At 42.1% G+C, this 23,365-nt stretch overlaps 3 protein-coding genes across 5 annotated transcripts; all 3 read left to right on the forward strand.

Moving 5' to 3' along the window:
* Positions 1-777: 777 nt before the first annotated feature.
* Positions 778-8,703, forward strand: TMEM9B (TMEM9 domain family member B). Its single transcript, XM_063398033.1, has 5 exons — positions 778-960; positions 2,675-2,766; positions 4,474-4,582; positions 5,476-5,610; positions 7,545-8,703. The coding sequence occupies exons 1-5, from the start codon at positions 886-888 to the stop codon at positions 7,698-7,700; spliced, it is 567 nt and encodes a 188-aa protein (XP_063254103.1). The 5' UTR covers positions 778-885; the 3' UTR covers positions 7,701-8,703.
* Positions 8,704-8,840: 137 nt separating this feature from the next.
* ASCL3 (achaete-scute family bHLH transcription factor 3) lies at positions 8,841-13,591 on the forward strand. Of its 3 annotated transcripts, none has more exons than XM_063398037.1 (4): positions 8,841-9,482; positions 10,192-10,387; positions 10,582-10,654; positions 12,705-13,591. In XM_063398037.1, the coding sequence occupies exon 4, from the start codon at positions 12,710-12,712 to the stop codon at positions 13,247-13,249; it is 540 nt and encodes a 179-aa protein (XP_063254107.1). In that variant the 5' UTR covers positions 8,841-9,482; positions 10,192-10,387; positions 10,582-10,654; positions 12,705-12,709; the 3' UTR covers positions 13,250-13,591. The 3 variants fall into 3 exon arrangements, with proteins under 3 accessions (XP_063254107.1, XP_063254106.1, XP_063254108.1); XM_063398036.1 differs by having other exon boundaries at positions 10,582-10,650; positions 12,705-13,590; XM_063398038.1 differs by lacking the exons at positions 8,841-9,482; positions 10,192-10,387; positions 10,582-10,654 and adding an exon at positions 12,373-12,387.
* Positions 13,592-15,940: 2,349 nt separating this feature from the next.
* Positions 15,941-23,233, forward strand: C5H11orf16 (chromosome 5 C11orf16 homolog). Its single transcript, XM_063398039.1, is given in 9 exon segments — positions 15,941-16,415; positions 17,215-17,365; positions 18,233-18,461; positions 19,211-19,438; positions 19,441-19,771; positions 19,773-19,870; positions 20,301-20,488; positions 22,117-22,216; positions 22,219-23,233. Coding segments are annotated over 9 exon segments (1,638 nt in total). The 5' UTR covers positions 15,941-16,248; the 3' UTR covers positions 22,365-23,233.
* The last annotated feature ends 132 nt before the right edge of the window (positions 23,234-23,365 follow it).

The raw sequence follows: 23,365 nt of genomic DNA on the forward strand, positions 1-23,365 counted from the left end.
TGGATTTTGGTAACATTTTCTCAGAAAAACAGCTGTCTATAAAATGCATGAAGATTTATGTAACTGTGTGTTTGGATGTGTAAAAAATGCTTATAAACTGCTCACACACCTCATTTAGAGTGGCACTAATAATCACTTCCAACCCATTCCAACAGGGCCAAGATTGGGGGAACTACATGCCAGTTAGCTCTACCTCCCTTTAAAATATGACATGTTGGTACAAAAGTGTGTCCAGAGAAGGGTAACGGGGCTCCTGAAAGACTTAGAAAATATGTCTTATGAGGAGTGGCTGAGGGAGATGGGTTTATTTAGCCTGGAGAAGAGGAGGCTCATCACTCTCTACACCTGCCTGGAAGGAGGGTGCAGTGAGGTGGGGGCTGGTCTCTTCTGCCGTGCCTGGAGTGAGAGGACTTGAAGAAATGGTCTTAAGCTGAGGCAAGGGATATTCAGATTAGATACCAGGAAGACTTTTTTCGCTGTTAGCATGGTCAGGCATTGGAATAGGTTACCCAAGGAGGTGGTGGAGTCACCATGCCTAGAGATGTTCAAGGGGTTTCTGGGTCTGGCGCTGGGTGATGCGGTTTAGTGGTTACAGTGCTGCATTGGTGGGTGGACTGGATGGTTTTGGAAGTCTCTTCCAGCCCTGATGATTCCACGATTCCAGGAATAGATTTGTGCCGGCCGGACGGCTCCTCGGAACCCTCGCGTGGCGCCGCCGTTCCCCCGGGGACGCCGCCACGTGAGGACGGAGCCCACGTGAGGGCGGCGGCAGGCGGAAGTGATGGCGGCAGCGGCCCGGCGGCGGAAGTGATGGCGGCGGCGGCCCGGCGGCGGCCTGGCGGCGACGAGCGGCGGTAAAGCGGCCACAGAGCGGCGGGGCCCGACATGGCGGCCCGCGGGGCGCGCCTCTGCTCGCTGTTGTTGCTGGCCGCCCTGGCGGGGCTGGGCGCCGAGGCCAAGGTGAGCGGGGCGGGTGGGGCGGGTCACAGCGGTGCTCCGATACCGGGCCCTCCCTCCGTCCGCTCCCCCCGCCGGGCGCTCGGTCCTGCGGGTCGTTCCGCCTTCCTGGCCCCGCTGCTGCCCCGGCCGGCTGGAGCGGAAGGTCGGAGCCGGTGGTTTCGTGCGGGCGCTGCCCTGCCCCGCTCGGCGGAGGAGCAGGGCCCGGTGGCGCGGTCGCGGCGCCAGCCCCGGTTCCTGCGCTCCCCTTGAGCTCTCAGCCGTCGATGTCGTTTTGCCGTGGTGCCCGGGAACACCGTCACACGGAACTACGGGTGGAGATGGAGGTGCTGCTTGCGAGGCTGCCGGGGCGGTCCCTGCCCGGCCTCACACACGCCGAGCCCAGGCGTTCTGCGCTTGGCCCTGCTGGGTCAATATTTGGGACTGCTACCGTAGTTCTCTGTGGCGGGCGGGGAACACCGTGTTTTCTACAGTCAGAAGTACCCGCGTTTGAATTTTCTTCACATACGTCCGAGTTTTTCCTTTTTAATGGTTATCAGCGGTTCGACTTGTCTGTGGTGAGAGCAGCAGTGGTTTGGTGGAGAGTGTTTAGTACGCGGGGTGTATTTACATTGCTCTCCTGAGACTTCCCTGCAGTGCTGCACCCAGCGCTGGGCTGCTCAGCACAGGAAGGACATGGAGCAAATCCAGAGGAGGCCATGAGAGTGATCACAGCGCCGGAGCACCTCTCCTGTGAGGAGGGCTGAGCGAACTGGGATTGCTTATTTAGTCTGGAGAAGAGGAGGATCCGGGGTGGCCTAATTGTAGTACCTGGAATCCTCCCAGTACCTGAAATCTGTAAGCGAGGTGGAGAAGAACTGATGACATGGACATGTAGTGTCAGGACAAAGTTTTACACTGAGAGGGGGTAGGTTTAGATTGGCTATCAGGAAGAAAGTTTTTTCTGTGAGGGTGATGAGGCGCTGGCACAGGTTGCCCAGAGAAGTTGTGTATGCTCTGACCCTGGCAGTGTTCCGTGCTAGTTTGGATAAGGCTTTGGACGACCTGGTCTAGTGAAAGGTGTCCCTGCCTGTGGCAGTGGAGCTGGAACAGGATAATCTTAAAGGTTCCTTTCAGCCCAAACCTTGCTGTGATTCTGTGCTAGTGCAGTCAGGGTTTTCCAGCTGACCTGTGCCCACTCAGTGTTACTCTGACTTGGCTGTTCAGTGTAGAAGTTCATTAGCAGTACTTGTTCACACATTCTTCTGCAATGGCACTAGAAATTGCCTTGAACTTTAGATAAGCCACGTTTATCCTTTGTCTCTTATTATTTGCTAAAATAAGCTTAGAATTCTTCCTTTTAAGATCATCACTGTGTCTGTTAAGCAGCTGTCCTCATGAGTAGCTGAGTAATCAACATCAGCAATTTCTGCATGTGTGGTTTTTCTTAGAAAAAGGAATGAGCTTAAATTCCATTTTTTCCCCTCAAGAACGTGTTTCTATCTCAAATAAGAATATTACTTGACAGATTGCTCTATTCTATTTGCTTAATAATTCTGAAGGGTTGTTCTTAAACTTGTAGGAAGCCCTGAGAAAGACTGTTCAAAGATACTTGCAAGTAATTTGTGTTAAATATTTCAAGTCTTATGTGAAGAATGCCTTCTGTACCCCTGATAATATAAATGATACACTAACGTATGATAATTTGTTCTAAGCGTGTTGTTTACTTCACTTTTAGAATTCTGAGGATGTCCGGTGTAAATGCATCTGCCCTCCTTACAAGGACCATTCAGGCCATATTTACAACAAAAATGTTTCACAGAAAGACTGGTGAGTGTGTGTGGCACATACAAAATGATAATAAATCTTACTGGTTCAAGACTTGTTCTGTAGTGATTACAGATGAATTTCCTGTGGTGGTGCCATGACAAAGCAGAGCGTTTCCATAACTTTTACTGGAGCTTTTCTTTCAAAAGTACTCCAGAATTCAGCTCTAGCAAGGGACAGGTCTTAAACCCTGTAGTTTTTGCCCTGTATTCTGTTTTGGTTTGCTGGTTTGCATGTTTAATTGTTTATTTAGACTTGGAGGTAGTAGAAGGGAAGAAAGTGGTGTATTTTGAATCCAGTGACTTGGAATGGTGTAAAGACAAGGGAGCACAAACCTGGAACTGGGCCTTTGGAGCATTGTCTTTGCTCGCTCTACAATTAAAAACCATCCCATCATTTAGGAACTGTTGTTTCTGGAGTTTTGTGATGTTCCAGTAGATTTTGCACTTTCTAGCAACTTGGAGAAGAAAAAGGGCTGATATTAATATTTTTAAAATTCTCAGTAACAAACTTACTACTGTACTTAACCAACATACAAGATTTCTGCAGTACTTGGGCAATCGATACAAGCTTTCAGTCATAGGAACAGCAATTGCACAGGTTCTACCTGGCATGTATTTTTTATTTTTGTAGCTTAAATGCTGCATTCTTCCACTTCCTTCCTTCAGAGGAAAATACAGTTCTCCTTTCACATGAATGAGAAAAATAAACCCTCCACTCCCCTCCAGAGGCTATGAGGTGGCACTCAGCAGTTGTAGCTATGAAGAAGAAGTACAAAGAAGGCAGAAGAGATGAACTGGTGCCTTGCTGAGTATTTGCAGCTCTGTAATTTAGCCCAGTAAAGTGCTGAGTCCCAGTTGCTGCTGTCACTTCACACCTTTTGTTTCACTACCTGCTGCTGACTGTGCCAACACTGAGGTAACCAGCAGAAAGGTGGAACAGGGTTCTGGTTCTGTCAGTGCTCTGCAGGGACCCTGGGGTCTGAACTCTGAATAACAGCCTGAAAGCAGAAAGACCAACAACATTACGTAAGTTGTTGTTGGGAGCAGTTGTCTCATGGCAGCTGGATTTTAATGCTGTGCTGTAGAGTGCCCATAATATTGTCAACCACACTTTTCCACAGGGGGCTGGCTTACATTTGGTAATCTTTTAAGTCAAATGCTTTAGCTGAAATCTGAATGCTCTTTATTCACTCTCTTGCTGCTTAGAGAAACAACCCATCTGACTTCCTTTTTTTTCCCCCAATGTCTGTACCTTGTGATGACAAGAAAAAAAGAAATTCAGTTCATGAATGTCAGAGAGAGGCTAATCTCCCTTCAGACAGTGAAAGGATGAAATAAGGCTCTTTTGAGTGTGGTGAAGAAAGAAGTGGAATTAGCTGAAATTTACTTTTATCTATGATGTCAGTGTCAAATGATGCATTTGTGATGGATTCGTATCCTTGGACTTGTTCTGCTAACAGCTTTAATACTTTTCACTGGAAAATGAAGACACTGGATTGAGTTAGAAAGATCTTAAAACTTGTTTAGCAACTTTTCAGTAGCTGTATTTCTCATTTAAGTGACATAACTTCGGCACAGTGATTTATTTGCACCTGCAGTTTAGAACAATTGAACTTAAGTAGCTGAGCTTCTCAGCTCCTGCAGCAGAGTGGAGCAGCTCAGCTGAAGCCAGCTCAAAACTGACTCGGCAGTTTCTGTGTTTTCTCAGTGATTGTCTCCATGTGGTGGAGCCTATGCCTGTCCCTGGACCTGATGTAGAAGCTTACTGTTTACGTTGTGAGTGCAAATATGAGGAGAGGAGCTCAGTCACAATTAAGGTAAGCAGTGTAATTCTCTTGGCATATATTAAAGACTTCAGCTGTTTAGTAAATTTGTCTATTAGAGAAGTGCTATTTTTAAAGCCAAAACTGTTCTAAGGCAGCCTAAAATGTAACTTTTTTGTAGTAATTGTTCTCAATCTTGAGCAGTAACAGTAACATCAAACTTTAGCTGAAGAAGTGAACCAGAGACCCTTTACTGAAGATCTCCACTTTTGAGATCAGACTTTACACCTTGCTAAAATTCTGAGTGTTCTAAGACATTTTGTTAAGCTTTGGGCTTTGTTGTCCTTATTATTTCAGACGGCCTCTCATTACACAGCTGTCTTACTTTCTTACTATAAATTTTCCTTATCCATATTTGTTCTAACAGATGTTTTCTGTGCTCTTCACATTCTTGTGCCATTGGAGCCATTGAGGCCTGGACTGCTGTGGATAGACTGCAGTATGTCTTTTGGTTTTTGACAACACAAACGACTTTATTTTGGGATTTTAGAAGTTTGCTGTTTTGTTTTGCCTTCCTGTTTTGCTTGGTGATTGAATGCAGGTCTGTGCTAGACAATGGGAGACCACTGGGTGATGCCCCAGATTTGTCACCTTTTAATGGCCAGGCTGAACAGTTGTCTCTGTGGAAGTGAGAGTTATAACACTGCATTGTTTTAAGAGACATAGCCTAAGATTTTTTGCAAAGTCTCACTCTTTCAAGCTCCCCATAACCCTTCTAATACCATGTTGTAGTTTGTTAGTTTTCCTTTCTTTCTGTTTTTTAAATCATCTGGTGACACTACCAAAGATCAAACTTCACCTGTACTCATCTTTCGGTCCTTGCTGCCTGTTGTGAGACTGGGGGGGAAATGTCAGAGTCTTGGCGTAAACTATGCTGCATTATCTAGGTGACAATCATCATATACCTGTCCATTTTGGGCCTGCTTCTTCTGTACATGGTGTACCTTACCCTGGTGGAACCTATCCTGAAGAGGCGTCTCCTTGGACATTCACAGCTCATACAAAGCGATGAAGACATTGGGGTGAGTTCACCAGAGTCTTTGTGCTCTTGGTTAGCATAAAGATTGGGATGGTTGGTTGATTGATAAATAATGATTTGGCGTGAGCAGCTTTTTTTTGCCAGGCAGTGTAGATGCTTTTCCTACTGGGAGAGGAAAAGAAAGGTGTGATGACTTCTGTGAAGCCACTCCTTCATTTTTCACTGGGCTGGAAAGTAGTGAGAATTGCTTCAGTTACGTCAGCTCTAGGCACAGATTGTTTTCATAGACAAGATACAGTGTAGGGATGGAGGTAAGAATATACAGGAGTACAACTTTTAGGAGTTAATCATCCAGTCTTGCCAGTGATGATTTTTATAGGAAGTGCTTACTGCTTAGATTACTTTTTACAAAAAGAAAAGTACAGGGGTTGCATCTTCTATTGTTCCAGTTTGAGTTTCTTGATTATAAAACTTCAAGAAGAAATTGCTATAATGAAGCAGAATAGTGATGGAAGCTGAAATAATTTCTTAGTATTACAGCCAGAAATCAAAATGTGACAGTAAATTCCAACAGATCAGAAGAGCTTTTTTTGGGAAAAGGGTAGTAGGAATAGTAGTCCAGGAGTGACATGGTTTTCATGGTTTCATTACTGGCCTTTCCAGTCTCCAGCACTGGGTAACAGTCACATATTTTTGTTATGAAATCAAGGTACATAAAGCAGTAGTTTTTATCTTGAGATGTTCTCGAGAAGTTCTCTAGAAGTTCTTAAGATATCAGCGTTGGAGCTGGGAATCTTGTTTGTCAGGAAGGCCAGTACCATCTAGACTGCCCTGTGTTCTCCCACCATGTGTTTTACAGTAGCAAACCACGTATTGCTATTATGATTTCTTTTCCCTGTGAATGAAGTGACCTGTCTCCTGTTAAATGTCCATTCTAGGTATATCCAATTGTATGACTTTTTATGATGAGATGATAGCTTTTTTGATCAGAGATTGTCTCTTGTTCTCTATGAGCATATTTTTTTAATGCTCATTGTGGCTTTGGGACTTACAGCAATCATTTCAATAGGTATCATTAATGATAATCTGTGTGCAGCTGTCAGTTGTCAGATTGAGCTGCTCTGCACAGTCGTATCACAAATAAAGTATCCATTAATGTAAATGTCTTCAAAAGTGTCGGGGAAAATAAAGAATGTGAAATGTAGGGATACAAAAAGACAGTTATTTAATATAGGACATAATGATGTTATTTTTCATTATGCATTGTGTATCTGATGTAGCTTTAGCAGAATGATTTTGTCCAAACAGTTTAATAGCCAAATAAGAAGTTCAGTTCCAACTCTTACTGTTTATAACTTGGCTATATTTGCTAGCAGAAAATAAAGCCTTGCAGATACTGTTAGAAAACAGAGTAATAAATGTTAAACAAGCACTCTTTTCTTGTTGAGCTCTGTCACTTAAACAGCTGTATTGACACTGTGCTTTCAGACAGCTCAGCACAATAGGCTTAGTTTAGTAAACATCAGAGTGTGTTGGTTTGATATAGAAGCTGTGTGTGAACATCCTGAAGTGCCTGGCAGGAAATGGCCAGGAGCTGGCAGGGAGCTGACCCCCATTCAGTTGTGAAGTGCGTTCACCACAGTGATGGAGGTGCCTGGGTCTGCCCTGAGCTGCAAATGGATGCAAGGCTGTGGATCTAATTGCACAGCTCACTGTGGTGTCTCTGGGCAGCGGGTAATTGCCAGTACAGTGAAGTGTGGTCTAGTTGGGAAATCTGTGGAAGTTCCTTTGAATGAGAACTTGGTGTACAGCTCCAGCAATTCAAAAACTTGCTTGGTCATGTTACTGACCAGCTTCTTGGAACATCTCTTTTACCTTAAAAAACCACAAAACCAAACCAACCCCCACATCCTATGGAACGTAATGACACAAAAGACCTGTAGCTGCTGAGGAGTAACTGTGTTTTTGCCATTCCAGGACCACCAGCCTTTTGCAAACGCCCACGACGTGCTGGCCCGTTCGCGGAGCCGCGCCAACGTGCTGAACAAAGTGGAGTATGCCCAGCAGCGCTGGAAGCTCCAGGTCCAGGAGCAGCGCAAGTCTGTCTTTGACCGCCACGTCGTGCTGAGCTAAGGGGGGCTCAGGGAAGGAACCCCAGGCTTGTGGACTAGTGGAAAGAGCTGACAGAAGTCTTCCTGATCCTGCCAATTCAGAAGTGTTTTCGTGAATGATTTGTTATTGATTTAAAAAAAGAAACAAGTGTTTGAACATCGAAGGAATGTACTAGAGTGGAAGCAATTTAAATAGATTAGTTAACCAAAAGCCTAAATCTATGTGTTTTTAAATGGCTTTTACTAACAAAACTGAAAAGAAAACAGGCCCTAAGATACCTTGGGTTGCCACTGTGGTACATTATTTACCGTTGTGACTTTATGGTGGTTTTTAACTATATATTTCTCTCCACTATTTATGTGGTTGAAAAGAACCTGGGAACACAGTAATTACTTACAACTCACTAATCACTTTATGTAAAGACCTTTTGTAAATATACTTGGGTTTTCTGCTGATTGATGCTAGGTACTGGAAATCAAAGTCTTGCAGTGTAGTTTTGATCTCAGAATGAAACCCTGCTGGCTGTGTTCATCATTTGGTTTCTTGCACTCGTACTTTCAAGATGCTTGTATGGTAAGTAATGTCTGCAGATTTAAGGCAAAACATAAGTGGACACTGACTCCTGGAGCTGCATATTTCAAGTACTGTGATGTAGATAAATTCAGATGCAGTGCACATTCAAGACAGTGTTGACATTTTGTTCTATTTTGCTTTAATAGTTTAATATATTGTAGGTGTATGATAGCTCTTAAAAAATCTTTCCCTTTCTTTTCATGGGTAAAGTCTCAGGAGTTAGAATATGATGAAATATTTATTATAAAAATCTTCCTGCATTTGTCTGGATTGATGGTATGAGGCACATACTTTCTCTAGCACCTGTCATCTTGGGAGTTAGGTGTATTTTTTTATCTGTGACTCTGTACTCATCTCTCTTCAGAGGTTATACAGTTGCAAGATGACTAACTTTCATATATCCCCCTTGGAATGTAACAATTAAAGATAAAACTGATTTTTGAAAAATGAATCTGCATTATCAGTTTGTTGTCATTTTTCTCCCTCATTATACTGCATGTAAATTCCATCTATAAAAGTACTCCTCTAAAAACGCTTCAGAGTAGAAATGTGCACTTGTTCAGTGATTAGGTAAAGAAAGACTCATCAAATTAAGCAGTTTTTAATCCCTGACTCAGATGTAGCTGTGCATATGTAGCTGCATTATTGTGTGACAGTTTTCAGTTCCAGTGTGAAAGGAGGTGGTACATGCAAGAATACTTTGTTTCTGGGGGCAGTTTTGGCTTGCTTAGTCCATGCTTGAGGGACAGACAGATACAGAGCTTCGTTTCCTTGTCAGTCCTGTAAACTTCCAAAACTGAGTTAACCTGGGGTGATTTAAAGCAAGTGGTGAATTGGTGGCTTCACAGCATTCTTGCTTTAAATAATAAAAAACATGCATAAGGATTGACAGATCAAGAGAAATCAATTCAGGCTTGGGTTCAGTTTTTGTGTTCATCATCACCCCAATGAGTAGGAAATTGTTCAGTTCGTGCTGTTTGGTTGCTGGTTGTGACACTGATGTACTTAGGGTCCACTAAGGAAAAAGAATGCAACCTGTTTGTGGAATACATGCCTTGATTGTTGAATATCTCGCTGTCCACCAGTGCTGGGAGTTGTTCTGTGTTGTGGCTGCCTTTCCTGTGAGGCCTGAAGTTGGTGTTGGAAGGGGAATGTTGGCCCAAACAGGGCCAGCAGAAGGTGAAGCTTTCTTTCCTTGATGGATGACAGTCACGAGAAGCAGGACTGAATGTATGTACATCTTTTGCTAGTAAAAGTAATTCTGATCTCAGTGTCTTACAGTTTTAAGGTAAACTAGTTTGGGTTTGGATTTTTTTGCATGGTTACACTTTGATTGATAGAAGGGCTAAACCATGAGATACTCTTAAGTGTCAATCCTGTAAAATGTGGGAATTTTGAAGATAGGTGTCCTATTTTCTTGCACCTGTACAATTGGACAGCTATATACTGATGTGTGTAGCATCCATGTACACGTATACATTTCACTATAGATTCCATACTGTTTCTCTTTTAAAGCAAAACTTGGGTTGCTGCTGTTGGCTCACTGTTCTCAAATCTTCTCTTACATATATTCACCTTTTATATGATATTACACTCAACACTGAAAGAATTTCTCAAAATTACAGGTATAATGATTAAATTTAAAGGCATTAAGCTGACTAATACTCTGTGTCCTCACTTGTAGTGGAGAGAAATCCATCACAAATTTCTAAATAAATGCTGTTTTTCTGTGTTTAAAATGAAGCTGTGGAAATTAGTTTGCTTATACCTTGATGGTGAATATTTACCTAAACTCTAGCCAATTGTTATATTCAGACATTAGAGTACAAAAAGCCAATAAATGAAAATACTGCTTTGTATTTTCCTTACTATACTGTAGTAGTCTGCAACAGAAGGCAAACAGGAAGTGAACAAACCGCATTCCTGATTGCTTTTTCAGGTAATCTGGATGTGTTCAATGGCAGTCTCAAATTTTCTAGCCCTTAATGCCAAGTTTTGTTGCCATCATAGCTGTGGTGTGGGTGGAAAAGCCCAACCAGAAATGAGCAGATCTAACTGTAAGCTGCTTTGCATGTTGTCAATTGACTATAAATTGCAGCAGTCATTGACTCAGTGGAACAAGCTACATAATTCAGGTAAGAGACTTGCATGTTGCTGTTATCTAGCCACAGATCTTCACTGAATGTCAATGTTCTTGTAAACCACTTCTACCAGCATTTTACTAACAGTGTTTTTATAGTTTTTTAATGAATCCTGTTTAATGTGATCTCTTATTTAATAAGGTGTAAGAAAAATGGAACATTAATTTCTTTTTTTTAATATCATTCAGATATTTTCAGGTATTCATCACTCTTAAGACAGCACATCTTGTTCCCTTGGATTTTACTTTCCTCTTAAGGTTGGTGAGTCTCTAGTCTAACAGGAAAATATTCCTAACACGCATTTTGCACTTTGTGCAGGTGTTGAAGCAGCAGGTAACTGTTTTATGTAACATTGTTACACAGCACAAGTGTCACTACTAAGCAACAAATAATGCAAGCATCTTAAGAATTCTTGAGAGATTGTGTTGGTTTTGCTTTCTTGCTCTGGAGTGATGTGCCTTTTTTTTTTTTTTTTTTTTTTTTTTTTTTTTTTTTTTTTTTTTTTTTTTGCTATGTAGCAGACTTTTCTTGCTCAGTGTTTTTAAGGTGTTAGCAGCAGGAAGTTCTTAGGCAATAACCCAAGCTGTATAAGTAGAAAAGGGAAAGTTGACTGTCTACCATTTTCATTTTATGAAGAGTATATATTCACCTCTGAATTTTTTGTGTGTATATTAATGTGCAATGGATGTGTGTTCATGCTTTTAGCCTACCTACAGAAGTACCTGTTTAAGATGCATGGGACTCCCACTCATGCTTAACAGCTATAAATGAATTCTTCACTCATAGGATTTCTGCTGTGAAATCTACATGCATTAGAAAAAGAGACAACTCTGTGTACAGAGGCATTTTCATAGAATATGTTGTGAGAACGGGTCCATACCAAGTAAATATGCAGGTATGAAGTCATTAGAAAACATTACATTATCCCCATATCCTGGTGAACAATTTGTGCTATGAACTGTGATTGGAACGTTTGAAGCTTTGTCAGATTTCTGTGAGTATGAAATCCAGCAGTTTCTAGTAACCTAGTTGAATGTTCAGGTGTGGTTTCCAGTTTAGAGGATGCAATAGAACCTAAGTGATTTGGACAGTAATATATGGATGTACAAGTGTGGTACTCACCTGACAAGGTGAGTAACAGCATTTTTGGATCAATTCTGTGTAGGCAAGTATTGGTTGCAATCTGTGAGGGTGGCTCACAGTGATTCTTTTAGAAATGAACTGGTTACTTCAAATTTTTAAAGAAGCTGTTAGGTAACAGTCATTACACTCTCAGCACTTAGGCTGATGTTTAGCTGTTTGAATGATATTGGGAAGATACAATAATGCAGCTTCTTATAAACCACTGCAAGGGTAGCTGTATAGAAAACGTATCAGGGTGATTTGAGTAGTTACACCTTGATGTAATGCCACTCTGGAGAGAGTGGATGAAGGCAGGCCAGTCTGACTTACAGGTTTCTAGCAGAGCCCCAACAACTGAGTGCTATCCCTTCTTTGTATTACTAGGACATGCATTTTTCCTTTAATAAATTGTTTATTTCATAACCCTCTAGCAGTAGGATTGTTTTTAGTATTTCATGTCTGTTTAATATGCAGGTGAGTGGAGAAGGAATGGGAGGATCCAAGGAGATGTTAGATTTAGTAGAAATTCTCTTGACTCTCTAAACTTCTTGTAAATCTTTGTATGAATGGAATACCTGACAGACATGGAATTAAGATGGAGATCTATTCTCTGCACAAGTTTTCCATTTTGTTAAGATGATGTATTGAATACGGCATCAAGTGAATAGAGAGAGAAATAAGTTGTCTTTGAAGGCTCTTCGATATGAATAGAGAGTCTTTTACTGGTGTAGGTTTAGTTTTTTTCAGGGAGGGGAACGAGGTGGGAAGAATGCCTCAGATGTTGGCCTACTTTATTTCTTGTCTTTAGAAATACAAGTTTTGGTGGATTTGGAGCAAGCTGGACAAGCTAGACCTATGTGGAATACATACAGGTAGAGTCTCTTAATTTCTGAAGCAGAGGTGAAAGGAGACTGCTTGCTCTTTCCTTTAGGAAATTTTAGTGGCTTTATATTAATATCTGTTGTGTATTAATTTATTCAGTGTGACCAACTTGCACTTTCTTGTACTTTTCAAATGGGATGTTGTCTTGTTCTACCTGATTTTCCAACATCATTCTGAAATGTCACAAATGCATTAAAAAATCTCTTCTGGGAAATGTCAGCGAGGCCAAGTGTTGGTAAGTCCAGGTGAGTTTTTTATACTGTTCAGTGTGAGTTGTTTAAAGTATTCTGTAATTATGTGTTTCCAGGCTAAATGCAGAACCTGATGGATGGCAAAAGCTATTGTAACCTCATCTGTGCTGAGGCTCAGCACATGCAGCTGGCAAGGCCATTCTGTGCAGACCCACTGGTGACGTTCCACGTGTACCCAGAAACACCAAACCAGGTCCCTTTGTCTGAAGATTTGTCATTCCTTCCTTTCGTGCCAGAGCATTTCATCACAGAGACGTTCTACAGCAAGCCCTGCCCTTTTCCCTACCAAATGCCCCATTCCAGTCTCCACAAAAGTGAGTACTCCTATGGCTCAGCTTTCATCAGGAAGAGGAATGAGCGGGAGAGGCAGCGTGTTAAGTGTGTCAATGAGGGCTACGCCAAGCTGAGGCACCACCTGCCCAAGGAATACTTGGAGAAACGGCTCAGCAAAGTGGAGACCCTCCGTGCTGCTATCAAATACATCAGATACCTACAGTCTGTGCTGTGCACTGACTCTGTGGTGGCAGGAGAAGGTGTCACGGAACCAAACCAAGCACTTAAAGCCACTAACAAACAAACCCAGTTTTTGAAGACTGTCTGAGGTGTTCCAAATCCAGCCAAAGGTATCCTGTCTGGGTAGCCACTGTGTTAATGACGTGTGTGTCCTGGCACTTCTTAGGAGCAGATCGTGGCACACGTCAGTATCAGCCCACACAAGAGCTTTAATGTTACAGATAGGAACTACACTTAGAGATGAGAAAAACAACTGGGAAAATCTCAGCTGAATGACTTAAGTTAATTCATGAAAATCAGAGCACATTTCTAAATTTGTCACCAGGCTAAAAATGTAACACCTATATGTGTGAAGTAACTGTATGTATCACCACAAACTGCATGCTTTAAAATAAAATCTTTCTACTTATGGGACTGAGATTCTTCTCATTTTCTGTAATGTTATTGGTTTACTCTCACATGCACTTTCTTAAAATATTTAGTCTAATTGCCAGTGTTTCTTTTAAAATATCTTTTTAAAGGTTCCAAGGAGTGTTGTTAGATGCCAAAAGAAAGGCTAATTTAGTTTAAAATGGAGAAATAATAAAGTAGGGTAGGAGCTCTCTGAAACACTGTTACTGAAAATAGAGCATAAAGTTTTGCGAGTGCTGTTCCATCATTTTCTTATTAGTAAATATTTAATCACATGGAAACCTTTTGACATTGAATAATTTGTGTTGAAAATTGGATTCTTGTACAGATGTCAGTGCCCTTTAAAATTACTAGGACTGGTTACATAGTACACAGCATAAAGAGGGCTGGCAAGGTTTTGGCCATTGGCATTAAAATAATCCTGCAACAGAAGTTTTTTGGGACTTTGACTGATGGTGGTTGAGGTCTGGAGAGGTCTTCCCCAAGCTCCCAGTCTGTTCCTCTGTACTGCTGCTGGAACTGTGTGAAGATGATGAAGAGTGTAGCTCATAACCAATGAAGTGCCTTAACATTTACTCTGTGTAAGGGAATCATTGATACTAAATAATTCTGCTGACAGCATGAGAGCTTGTAGGCTGTCTGTGCAGCAGAATGTACAAAAAAATGGTTACAGACTTCCCAAGTGATGTGTCCTTCTCCCTAACTGCAGTCATCCCACTGTTACATTGTTTTTATAGCAGTGAAGTGAAACAGGCGTAAAACAAGGCGATTAATTCCATGCACCTCCTCCCCATCAAAACTACAAACAAAACCAACCAAACAAAAAATCAACAAATGCCAACTCTGTCTTTCTTTTAAGGAGGATGTGAAAATTAGAGCACTCAGCACAGATTCTGCATTATAATATGACATATTTTTGATAGGCACTTTGTAGGAGAGGGGTGGAATTCATTAATCCTTCCCCCTTACTGTGGGAGGAGAAAGTTGTAAAGTGATTTGACCTTGGTTTATCTCAGCTTCAGCCTTTTTGTGTGCATTTCAAACATATTTATTTGTCACACCCTGTGGTGGTAAGCTTTTTAAAATTTTCCTTAGTTTGAACTGTAACTTTGATGCTGTTTTTTGCCCTGCAATCATAGACAGAAGCCCAGAGGACACTGAGCTCTCTTAAAATGCCTTCCCTGCCCCTGCAGTCCTGTAGTGCAGTAGATCCATGGGGAGTTGAAAATTGAGCAAATGTGTTGGCAGTCACACGGTCCTCTCTGCAGTCACATTCTGTTGGGTTTAAACCAGTAAAATCAGGATGTCCAATCATGGAAGTAACTGCTGTGGCAACCTCCATATGACTGGGAAACACTGACAGCAAAAGGCTTCCTGTGTCCAACAGGCAAAAGGGTGACATTTCTGCATTCAGACTAAATCCAAACGGACCGGGTATATCGTTACCAATAGCTGGGAAGTCTGAAATACTGCTGTGCCAAAGTACTTGGAATTATCCAGAAAAAGTGGCATGATTGCCTTTGTCATTGCACTGTTTTGTGTAGAAAGAGTCTCTGCTCTGAGCTGAATGGTGTTAAAATGTACTTTAATGTAGAAGTGATAGTTGCCTTTCGTTGCCAAGTATTACGGATTCCATCTTGTGTTGGTTTATAACAGGAGTTAGTGCAGTTGTGAAATAAGGGGATATATTGTGCTGATTTTCTGACTTAAATATGAATTTTGCAGCAGTTAATCCACTCTTCCTGCTGGGTTTGCTGTGCTAGTTTTCTGAAATTATGTATCTAGCTGGGAGTCTCCATAAAAAAGACTTTCAGATCATAGTTTTTGGATAAGAGACAAAATATAATCTAAACATCAGGGCTTAAATGGCATTTTGTAAAATAAATTAAGCACTTACATTTTATAGGTTGTTGAATTTCCATGCAAATTTTATCCTAAGTGTTTCTAAGCAATATTTAAAAAGAAAAAAATTAATGGAAGCCTGTCTACTACATCTTTTGAAATTACCAGAGATAGCATCACATCATTGATCTTACTGTGACAGCCTCTGAATAGGTATCACTTGTCACATGTGAGCATCTCATTCTTTCTCTTTGCAAGCCATAATCCTACTGTTAATAAAACATGACAGGACAGCTGAAAGATCAAAATATTTCTTCTTAATACATCACTACAAATAAATAACAGGGAAATGTAATCTAACATCAAGTTCAAAACCTGTCACGTTTACTCAGCTTGTCAACTTCAGCTGTAATTTCTGTCTCAGCTTGTAAAACAGGGAAGGTTTGGCTGTGCACAAGAAATCTTTAAAGGAAGAATGTAGGTATAGGAGAAGAGAGCTGGGTGTTACAGAGGGAAACAAATGTTGGAGAGAGGTGAAAGTTACTCTTTTCCTGGGAATTTTCACAGCATTTATAGTTTCCTTGGGTGTTTCTGCCCTTTTTCCAGGTTAGGATTTCGGTGAGTGAAGATCACTGAAGTCAGTGATGTGGGCTTATCTGGCCAAATGCAGTCTGAATATTTTGAATTCAGTGTTTTTAACAAAAGTAAACAAGCAATCAAAATTACTGGGTTCTTGAGGTACACTAGACAGCACTTGCTCATGTTAGAAATGCCAGTACATTGTCTCTTCCAACAGATTACAACCAAGTCCTGCAGGCAACAGCTTTTCCACGTATGTCTCGTTTGGAAGGGTCCCTGCCCAGGGGTCACAGGTATTGCAGTGTGAGCTCAGCTTTGGACAAGTTTTCATGTTCCACTGTCATATCCACAGTTAGCCCCTGCTGCAGCAGCTCTTTTGTTGTACATCCTGCCTGGATCGCTGAGCCTTGTGCCCTCCAGAGGTAAACTCAAGTTCCTGTTTGAATCTGTGGTTTGTTTTTTTCCATGATATCTAATAGGATGAACCAGGCTGATGTGTCAGATTAATAAATTAGCAGCTTGAACATCATTTGAGCTTTCCCACCCTTGCACTGGCAGTTTTTTAGATGCGTTAACTAAAGTTATTTGCTACCTTTGAGATTATGAAGAGCAAAGCCTGAGTAAGCCTCTTATCAAAGAAACATTGCTTTAATATTATTGGCATAAATAAAAGCATCTTGCTTTAGCAGTCATCTTCCATTAAATGTTTCTAATGCTTTGTGACAGGGGATTATTTTCCCAGTTTTGAACTAGAACCTGTCATCAACCAGCAGCTTTGTTGTTTACTTCTCTGCTTTGCTGTTCCCTGAATGCTCCAGTGTAAACCATCAGCCCCAGTACTCTGGAGTGCACCTACGCTCTACTCTGTGCTGCAGATGGATCTTTTCTCCTGATCTGAAGGGTTGCATTGTCTTGCCAAGTAAACAGCAAAGGGGCTGGTGCAAGTAATGCTGACCCAGGATTCCAGCATGCTCCTGGCTCACTTCCTGTAAATGCCAAAGCAAAGAAATCTGGATAAAAGCAGGTGCTAATGTGTTTTTCCCAAGATCGAGGAATTATCCAAGCACAAGCAAGTTTTCTGTTTCTTCCCACACTATTTGGCCTGTGGGAGTGCCACAAGATGAGGTGGAGTGTTTCAGTTCTTAAATTTTACAAGATTATTTTTTTCATGACCTACAGAATCTATTTCCTTCAGGGCTGTCCCATTTTCTTTTCTTTGAGGTGCCAGTGGATCAGCCACTGCCTCCCCTCCCCTGGCCCACCACGGAAGAGACTGCAGGAATCAGGGGGCACAGACAGCAGCGTGCCTGTGCTGGCTAGAGGGGAACAAGATGGATTTTATTACCGTGGTACAGTAAAAGAGGAGACAGAGGTGAGTGATGGCTGCTGTGTGGTAGCTGAGGAAGGAGTCCTCACACATTACCTGAGTTCAATGTAGGAGTTTTTGTTTCAGCTGGTGAATTAGAGATCACTGGGACGGCAGGTGCTTGAGCAGCCTTTTGCTAGTGCTGGGCACTAAGCCAGGCTCAGCCAGCCCGAGTGCTGCTGCCAGCAGTGTAGGGGCTGCTGTTGTGTGCAGACACAGAACCATCAGCAGGTACAACAGTACAGGAAAAGGGTTTGTGTTTTATTTACACATGTCCAGCTTGAGTCAGCCACAGACCAGTGGCTCAGGGTCTTTCCAGAAAGGTTAGTGAAAGCTTTAATTTATTGGTTTGTTAGCACTTCAAACTTAACACAAAAAGGAGCTTGTTCTTTCTCAAGAACATGGAAGTACCTTGTCTCATGGTTGATGGAAAGCCTCTTGACAGGCCTTAATATAAGAGAAAATAAAAATTCCCAAATCCCTCCCCAAAAAGCAAAGCTAGTGTTGTATGTAATAGGGAAGGATGGGCATGACTGAAGAACAGGTCTGAATGGCTTCAGTGTCCCTTGTTCCTTGGCACATGGAGCATGGTTTGTGGAATACACTTGTCCATAGCTTTTTTGCTTGGGAAAGAAGATACAGATCCTAGTGGCAGTGAATCTGAACATATGCTTCACCCAGCTTGCTTTCAGGTGAGCCTCATGGGGGTTTTTGGTCTGTCTCAATGCGGAACTAACTACACACCCGAGCTGCTGATCAGGCTTGGTTTGCCATAGTCATACAGGCACAGGATGGCCTCCTAACAAAAGTTGCATTACCTGGCACATTATGGGCTGTTTTTCAGTGGAATTGTTATCTTGTTCCTGGTAACAGAGTGAAAGAGGCATGTTCCTGGTAGAGTTTGCCAAACCACTTGTGTCACATGGAAGGTGTCCAGTGTGTGTGCAAGAAACAACAAAGGATGACATCCTGGAATATGTGAACGGGATGAAGCACTCCTTGCTCCCTGAAGACAGAGTGCTGGCACCCTGGGAGCCAGATAGAGCCAGGTACGGCCCAGGAACTATCCTCAGAGGCACTGAGACAAGGGATCCCTTACGAGGTAAGAAATGTGCTGCTCTCTTCCTCCTCTTGTGCCCGTGGCACAGTGGTGAGGCTATCAGCATAAACTCTTGTCAGGGTGCTGCTGCCAGAGAACTAACAGAGCACAGACTACAGCTTAGTGTTGCTTCAAGCTTGCAGGAGCTGATGGATATCTGTGTGTAACCTCACCAGTGTGATCCTAAGGAAGTTGTGACCCGTAAAAATGTCATCACCTGGGTATAGCTGGGACAAGGTTATGTCTGCCATATGCAGGACTGTGGCCTTTTAATGACAGATACAAATGAGACCACTTCCAGGAAGCATTCATCTGAGTTTAAATGGTCACATTGTCACATTTGTACCAAATGGTACATCTGGGGGTGATTTTATCACCCAGACGTAGGAGATTTCAACAGCTCATTCATTTTTCCTGTGTCTGACAGTCAAGCTCCACTGACTTACCAAAATACTATTCTCAGAGCAGTACTGCTAACTTTGGCAACAACAACAAGAATTACTGTCATCGTTGTCTTGTTCATCTGATGACACATTGGGAGGAAAGATGCTGCCAAATCTGTTGTTTTAGTGATGGTGCCCAGGCTGCCCACTCACCTCTGTGACACTGTGGTGAGGTGTTAGAGGCAAGAGTTGATCCTGCCTCTTGACAGGAGTAGAAAGTGCATAAAGCTACAAAGCCTGATCTGTCTGTGTGCACTGCCCAGGCAGGCCAGCTGCTTACTTAAGGCTGCTTACTTTTTCTCTTAACAGCCTCAGAAGATGAAGAAATTACAGTCCAGTTCTGGAATGACAGGCAAGTGAAACTCCCCTGTGGTGTGGCTCTGTGGATCCCTCCTAGCCTGTGGGAGAGGATTGTGGAGATGATCCACATGCCCTTCACCAGCAGGGTGAAGCCCAGAGCAAGCCAGGACACTAGCTCATATATTTTTCCCTGCAGTCCTAAGCCAGCCCTGATTCCTGTTTGTGCTGTATATAGCCTTGCAAGCACAGCTTGCTCTGCTCTCCCTGCTGGCCACATTTCCACCACCACTGTGCTGGTGGTATCTGCTGTTCATCAGCTGGGGTAAGGTGAATCTGCTACTGCCATCCCTGTGCTGCTGCCTGGTGGCCTCTTCCCTCCAGGTCTCTGGTTTTTCAGGGCAAAGCTGAAGAGGCAGAGTCCAGCGGCCATCCCTCTCCACACTTTCTAGAACTGAAAGGCAAAAAACAAGGAGAAGCTGCAGCTGTGGCAACATCTTCTCCCTTTCCTGATTCAGAGTGCAACCTGAAGCCATCCCTCACTAAGAGTACTATGGAGGACAGTGCTGTTAACAGGCTCCAGCTGTCTTGAAAAGCCCAGGCTAAAGAATTCCTCAAGACCTGAGGAATACTGGAAAAGAAGCCACCACAAGTCCCATTTCAGTAATTCAGGTACAAACAACCCCACAGGAAAGCAGGTGTCAGAGGGAACAAAACCAAAAGTCTTTTGGGCAGGGCAGTTACTTTGCCTGCAGGTTATTGGTATTAATACTGTAAAATTTCATATCAGACTGATACAATTCTTCCCCCTCCCCAATGTTTCTGCTGCCTCATCTGGCTCTTCTTTTGGCAATTGGTCCCATGGAAAACTACCACAACAATTAATTTTATTTGGAAGCATAGATATTCCTCTCTGTTTCCTGTCATTTTCCTATACCTTTTATGATGCTAATATCTTCATTAACCTGCATAGCTCATCCATTCAGAATAACCTGAAAGTATTCCTTTTGGGCTTTAAGGGCATTTTCCCTCTCCTCTGAAATGAAAGTTTCTCAATTTCAGTTCTGGTTTCACTCTTAGATATAATTTTACTCCTTCCCAGGACCTGGGAGGTGTAGCAGCAAACATACAAAGGGCGAGCTAGAATCCAAAGCCATCTCCACTGGGGACACATCCAGTGTGGCCCCAGCTCTGCAGAGTGCAATGTTTGAAACCATCAAGCAGACTCCCAGAGGGCAACTCACACTAAAGGAAATCCTAAGGGACCAAGATTTCAAGCCATCATTGAGGGTAAAGTAATCTGTATTAATAGTTATGTAAGCAGGAGGCTTGTTTGAATGGAAAAAGTATTCTTGTAAATGGTTTGGAACCTGGCAAGAAAAATACATTGTAACTTAACTGCTTCCTAAGGCCATCCACCGGTTCAGTGATAGGTAGGAAAGTTCTCCATGAATGAAACCAAAACAAAAATCTCCAAGCCTTAAAAAAAGAGCAGAAGCTACTTGGTAAAATGGAAACAATTGTCAGTAGCCATCTGAGCATTCAATAATACAGATTTCAGTTCAGAAACCTGCCAAATGCTCATGGACATCTATCCAATGAAGTCCTATGTTAAATCCGTGGAAAGGTGCTGAGCTCTGCCAATCAAATGGAGATTTGAGTCACAATGGAGTCACAATTTCTGTCTCTGAGAGATAAAAGGAGATTCTTTGGTAAACAGTCTTTGCAACCAGTTTAAACAGCAGATTTCTACTGTGAAGCTGGGGGATACAGAGTAAGCAAACTGTGTCACAGCTAGGAACAACATCACTACCCTGGGGTTTAGGCCTGGTTTCCCTCGTGCTTTAGAAAAACTTGAAAAAAATCAGAACATGAATGCTGAAAAAAGCAAACACAGAAATGAGGAAGAAAACAACTTAGAGGAAGAGGGGGAAGATGAAAGAGAATGTCAGGAATCTGACAGAATCAGTGCTCTGCGCAAGAACATCAGGGTACAATTAATAAATTATATCCATGAAATCAAATGATAGCTTCTCTTATGTTCATGCCCTTGCTAGCTGACTAAAAAGTAAAACTTGAAGTGTTCCAAACTTGCATGTTTAGAGATGAATCCATTAATAACATGTCTTGGTGAACACAGAATATACAGGAATACATCTTGTATTCTCACAACTGTACTCACTCATTTTAAGCAGATGCCAACTTTGCAACTATATGATTCCCACTTTCTATTCTACTTTATTGTTTAAATAATCATAGTTACATAACCACACACCTTTGTAATTTATTTCCTAGGAATTTTCAGGCCAGTATGGAGCTCCAGGCAGGTATGCTCTATGTTAGCAGTGTCAAAGCTGTGCACTGAAGTGACATGAGTTGCCCTTCAGTAAAACTAATAAAAACCCAGAATTTTTTCATTCCAGCCTCAAAGCAGCAGCATGAATCACAGTAGTGGATGCAATGTGATAATACAGGGTATAGTGACAGAATTTTGTTCCTGTAAAATAGCCCTTGGTGATTTTAGACCCAGAAGATCCATTGCTACTCTGAGATAGGTGAAGCAGTTTTATCACATAATACAGGCTGCATCAGAAATGGCTTGCAACAAACAAGTAGAATTAAAGGACAGGCTTCCCAGAGGTACTCTCTCAGGGGCTGATGTTCCCTCACTGCAGTCAACAAAATCCACCTGACTTCTGAAGTAGAAAGTTTTTAATCAAAGCCTAACAGCTTCTGAAAATCCTTTGGTCTTGCTATCCAATTGTGTGTTTCAGCAGTAAAGTTTGTACTAGCACAGAAACTAGACCATTATTAAAGCTATGTGAGGCAGAGGTACAAGCCAGCAAAGCAGCAGCTAACAAAGACATTGATGCTTTTTTTAGACCAGGCTTCTGAGGTATTTGTTTTCTGTCCTCCAGGAAGAAGGCTCTGCAGCATCAGAAAAACAGAGATATAAAGCAGGATCAGATGATAAATGTGAAGCAACTTGTGTTGAAGATGACAAACCTGATGTTATAGAGCTGTCAGAGCTCACTTGCAACAAAGCAGAGAGAGACATGATCGACCAGAATTCAGTATGTGTACAACTGATAAAGTTCAGGGGCTGAAATTTCAGGAAAACTTCTTCTACTATATCAGTGGTTTTTTTAAACACTTCAAGTTCTGATTTAGTTACTGTCTCAATAGAGTATCTTTATGGATGACTATATAATTTTAATAAGTGAGAAAGTCTACTTTCACCCACATCAAACTTGAGCATCCTCATTCTTTATTCTAAAGTGCTACAATAAATTCCTAACTATTTGGACTTGACTTTACAATTCTGGAGAGATCAGATGAACTAGTATGAGCACTAAAACCCTGAACAGATGCACAGCAAGAGTCCAATAAACCTCCCATTTGTCTACAGTTCTCTGGAGCGAGCCACAGAAATTCAACAAAGCAGTTTTCGTTTGTAGAAAGCCAGGAGGAGTGGAGAAGCAATACAAGCTGACAGCTGAATTAATTTCTTTTGGGACTGAAGCACAAGCAAAAGTAGCCAGAGGCTAAAGGACCTGCTACCGTACATACAAACAACAAAATGATTAGCATTCAAGCCACTGATTTTTATATTCTGATGAAAATGAACTGAAACCTTAATACTATCAGCTACAAAAAGATGAGGTATCTATATACATTTCATCACTAATTATAAATGTGGAATCTGGTCCTTTGGGAAAGTTAAGCATCCAGGGCATTTTGTTAGTGGAACTGCTCATGTTTAAAGCATATGAACTTGTCCATAAGCTGCAATGTGCAGTTGCTCAGTAAATTGGATAATTTAGGGTACCCCACAGCCCTCAGAAAAGGGGTTTAGTACGGTCTGCAAAGCTGCATAGAGGGAGAACTTGAATCAATAGCTCATGTGCCTAGACTGAACACCTGACACATATTTCAGCACGTTTCTGAGTGAGGGTTCTAGGTAGTGAATTTCATTTGCATTTCATTTCTTTACCAGACTAGCGAAAGTACAGACAGGAGAGTGGCTTGTGAGCCAGCTGCTCTAAGTGCCAGCCTACACAAGCTAATGTACACCCACATTTACTCCACACGGATCAGGCACTCTCTGGTCAATACTGTGACATGGGGGTCCTCTCTGAGGATAATACAAAAGAAGCTGTCATCACA

Source organism: Prinia subflava, chromosome 5 (assembly GCF_021018805.1).
Source record: "Prinia subflava isolate CZ2003 ecotype Zambia chromosome 5, Cam_Psub_1.2, whole genome shotgun sequence".
NCBI classification, from domain to species: domain Eukaryota; kingdom Metazoa; phylum Chordata; class Aves; order Passeriformes; family Cisticolidae; genus Prinia; species Prinia subflava.

Bases quoted from the DNA above. Each gene is read 5' to 3' on its own strand.
- ASCL3 (XM_063398037.1), top strand. From the start codon at position 12,710: ATGCAGAACCTGATGGATGGCAAAAGCTATTGTAACCTCATCTGTGCT.
- TMEM9B (XM_063398033.1), top strand. From the start codon at position 886: ATGGCGGCCCGCGGGGCGCGCCTCTGCTCGCTGTTGTTGCTGGCCGCC. The intron at 961-2,674 runs GTGAGCGGGGCG...CTTCACTTTTAG, and splicing joins GGCTGGGCGCCGAGGCCAAG to AATTCTGAGGATGTCCGGTG. The intron at 5,611-7,544 runs GTGAGTTCACCA...TTGCCATTCCAG, and splicing joins AAAGCGATGAAGACATTGGG to GACCACCAGCCTTTTGCAAA.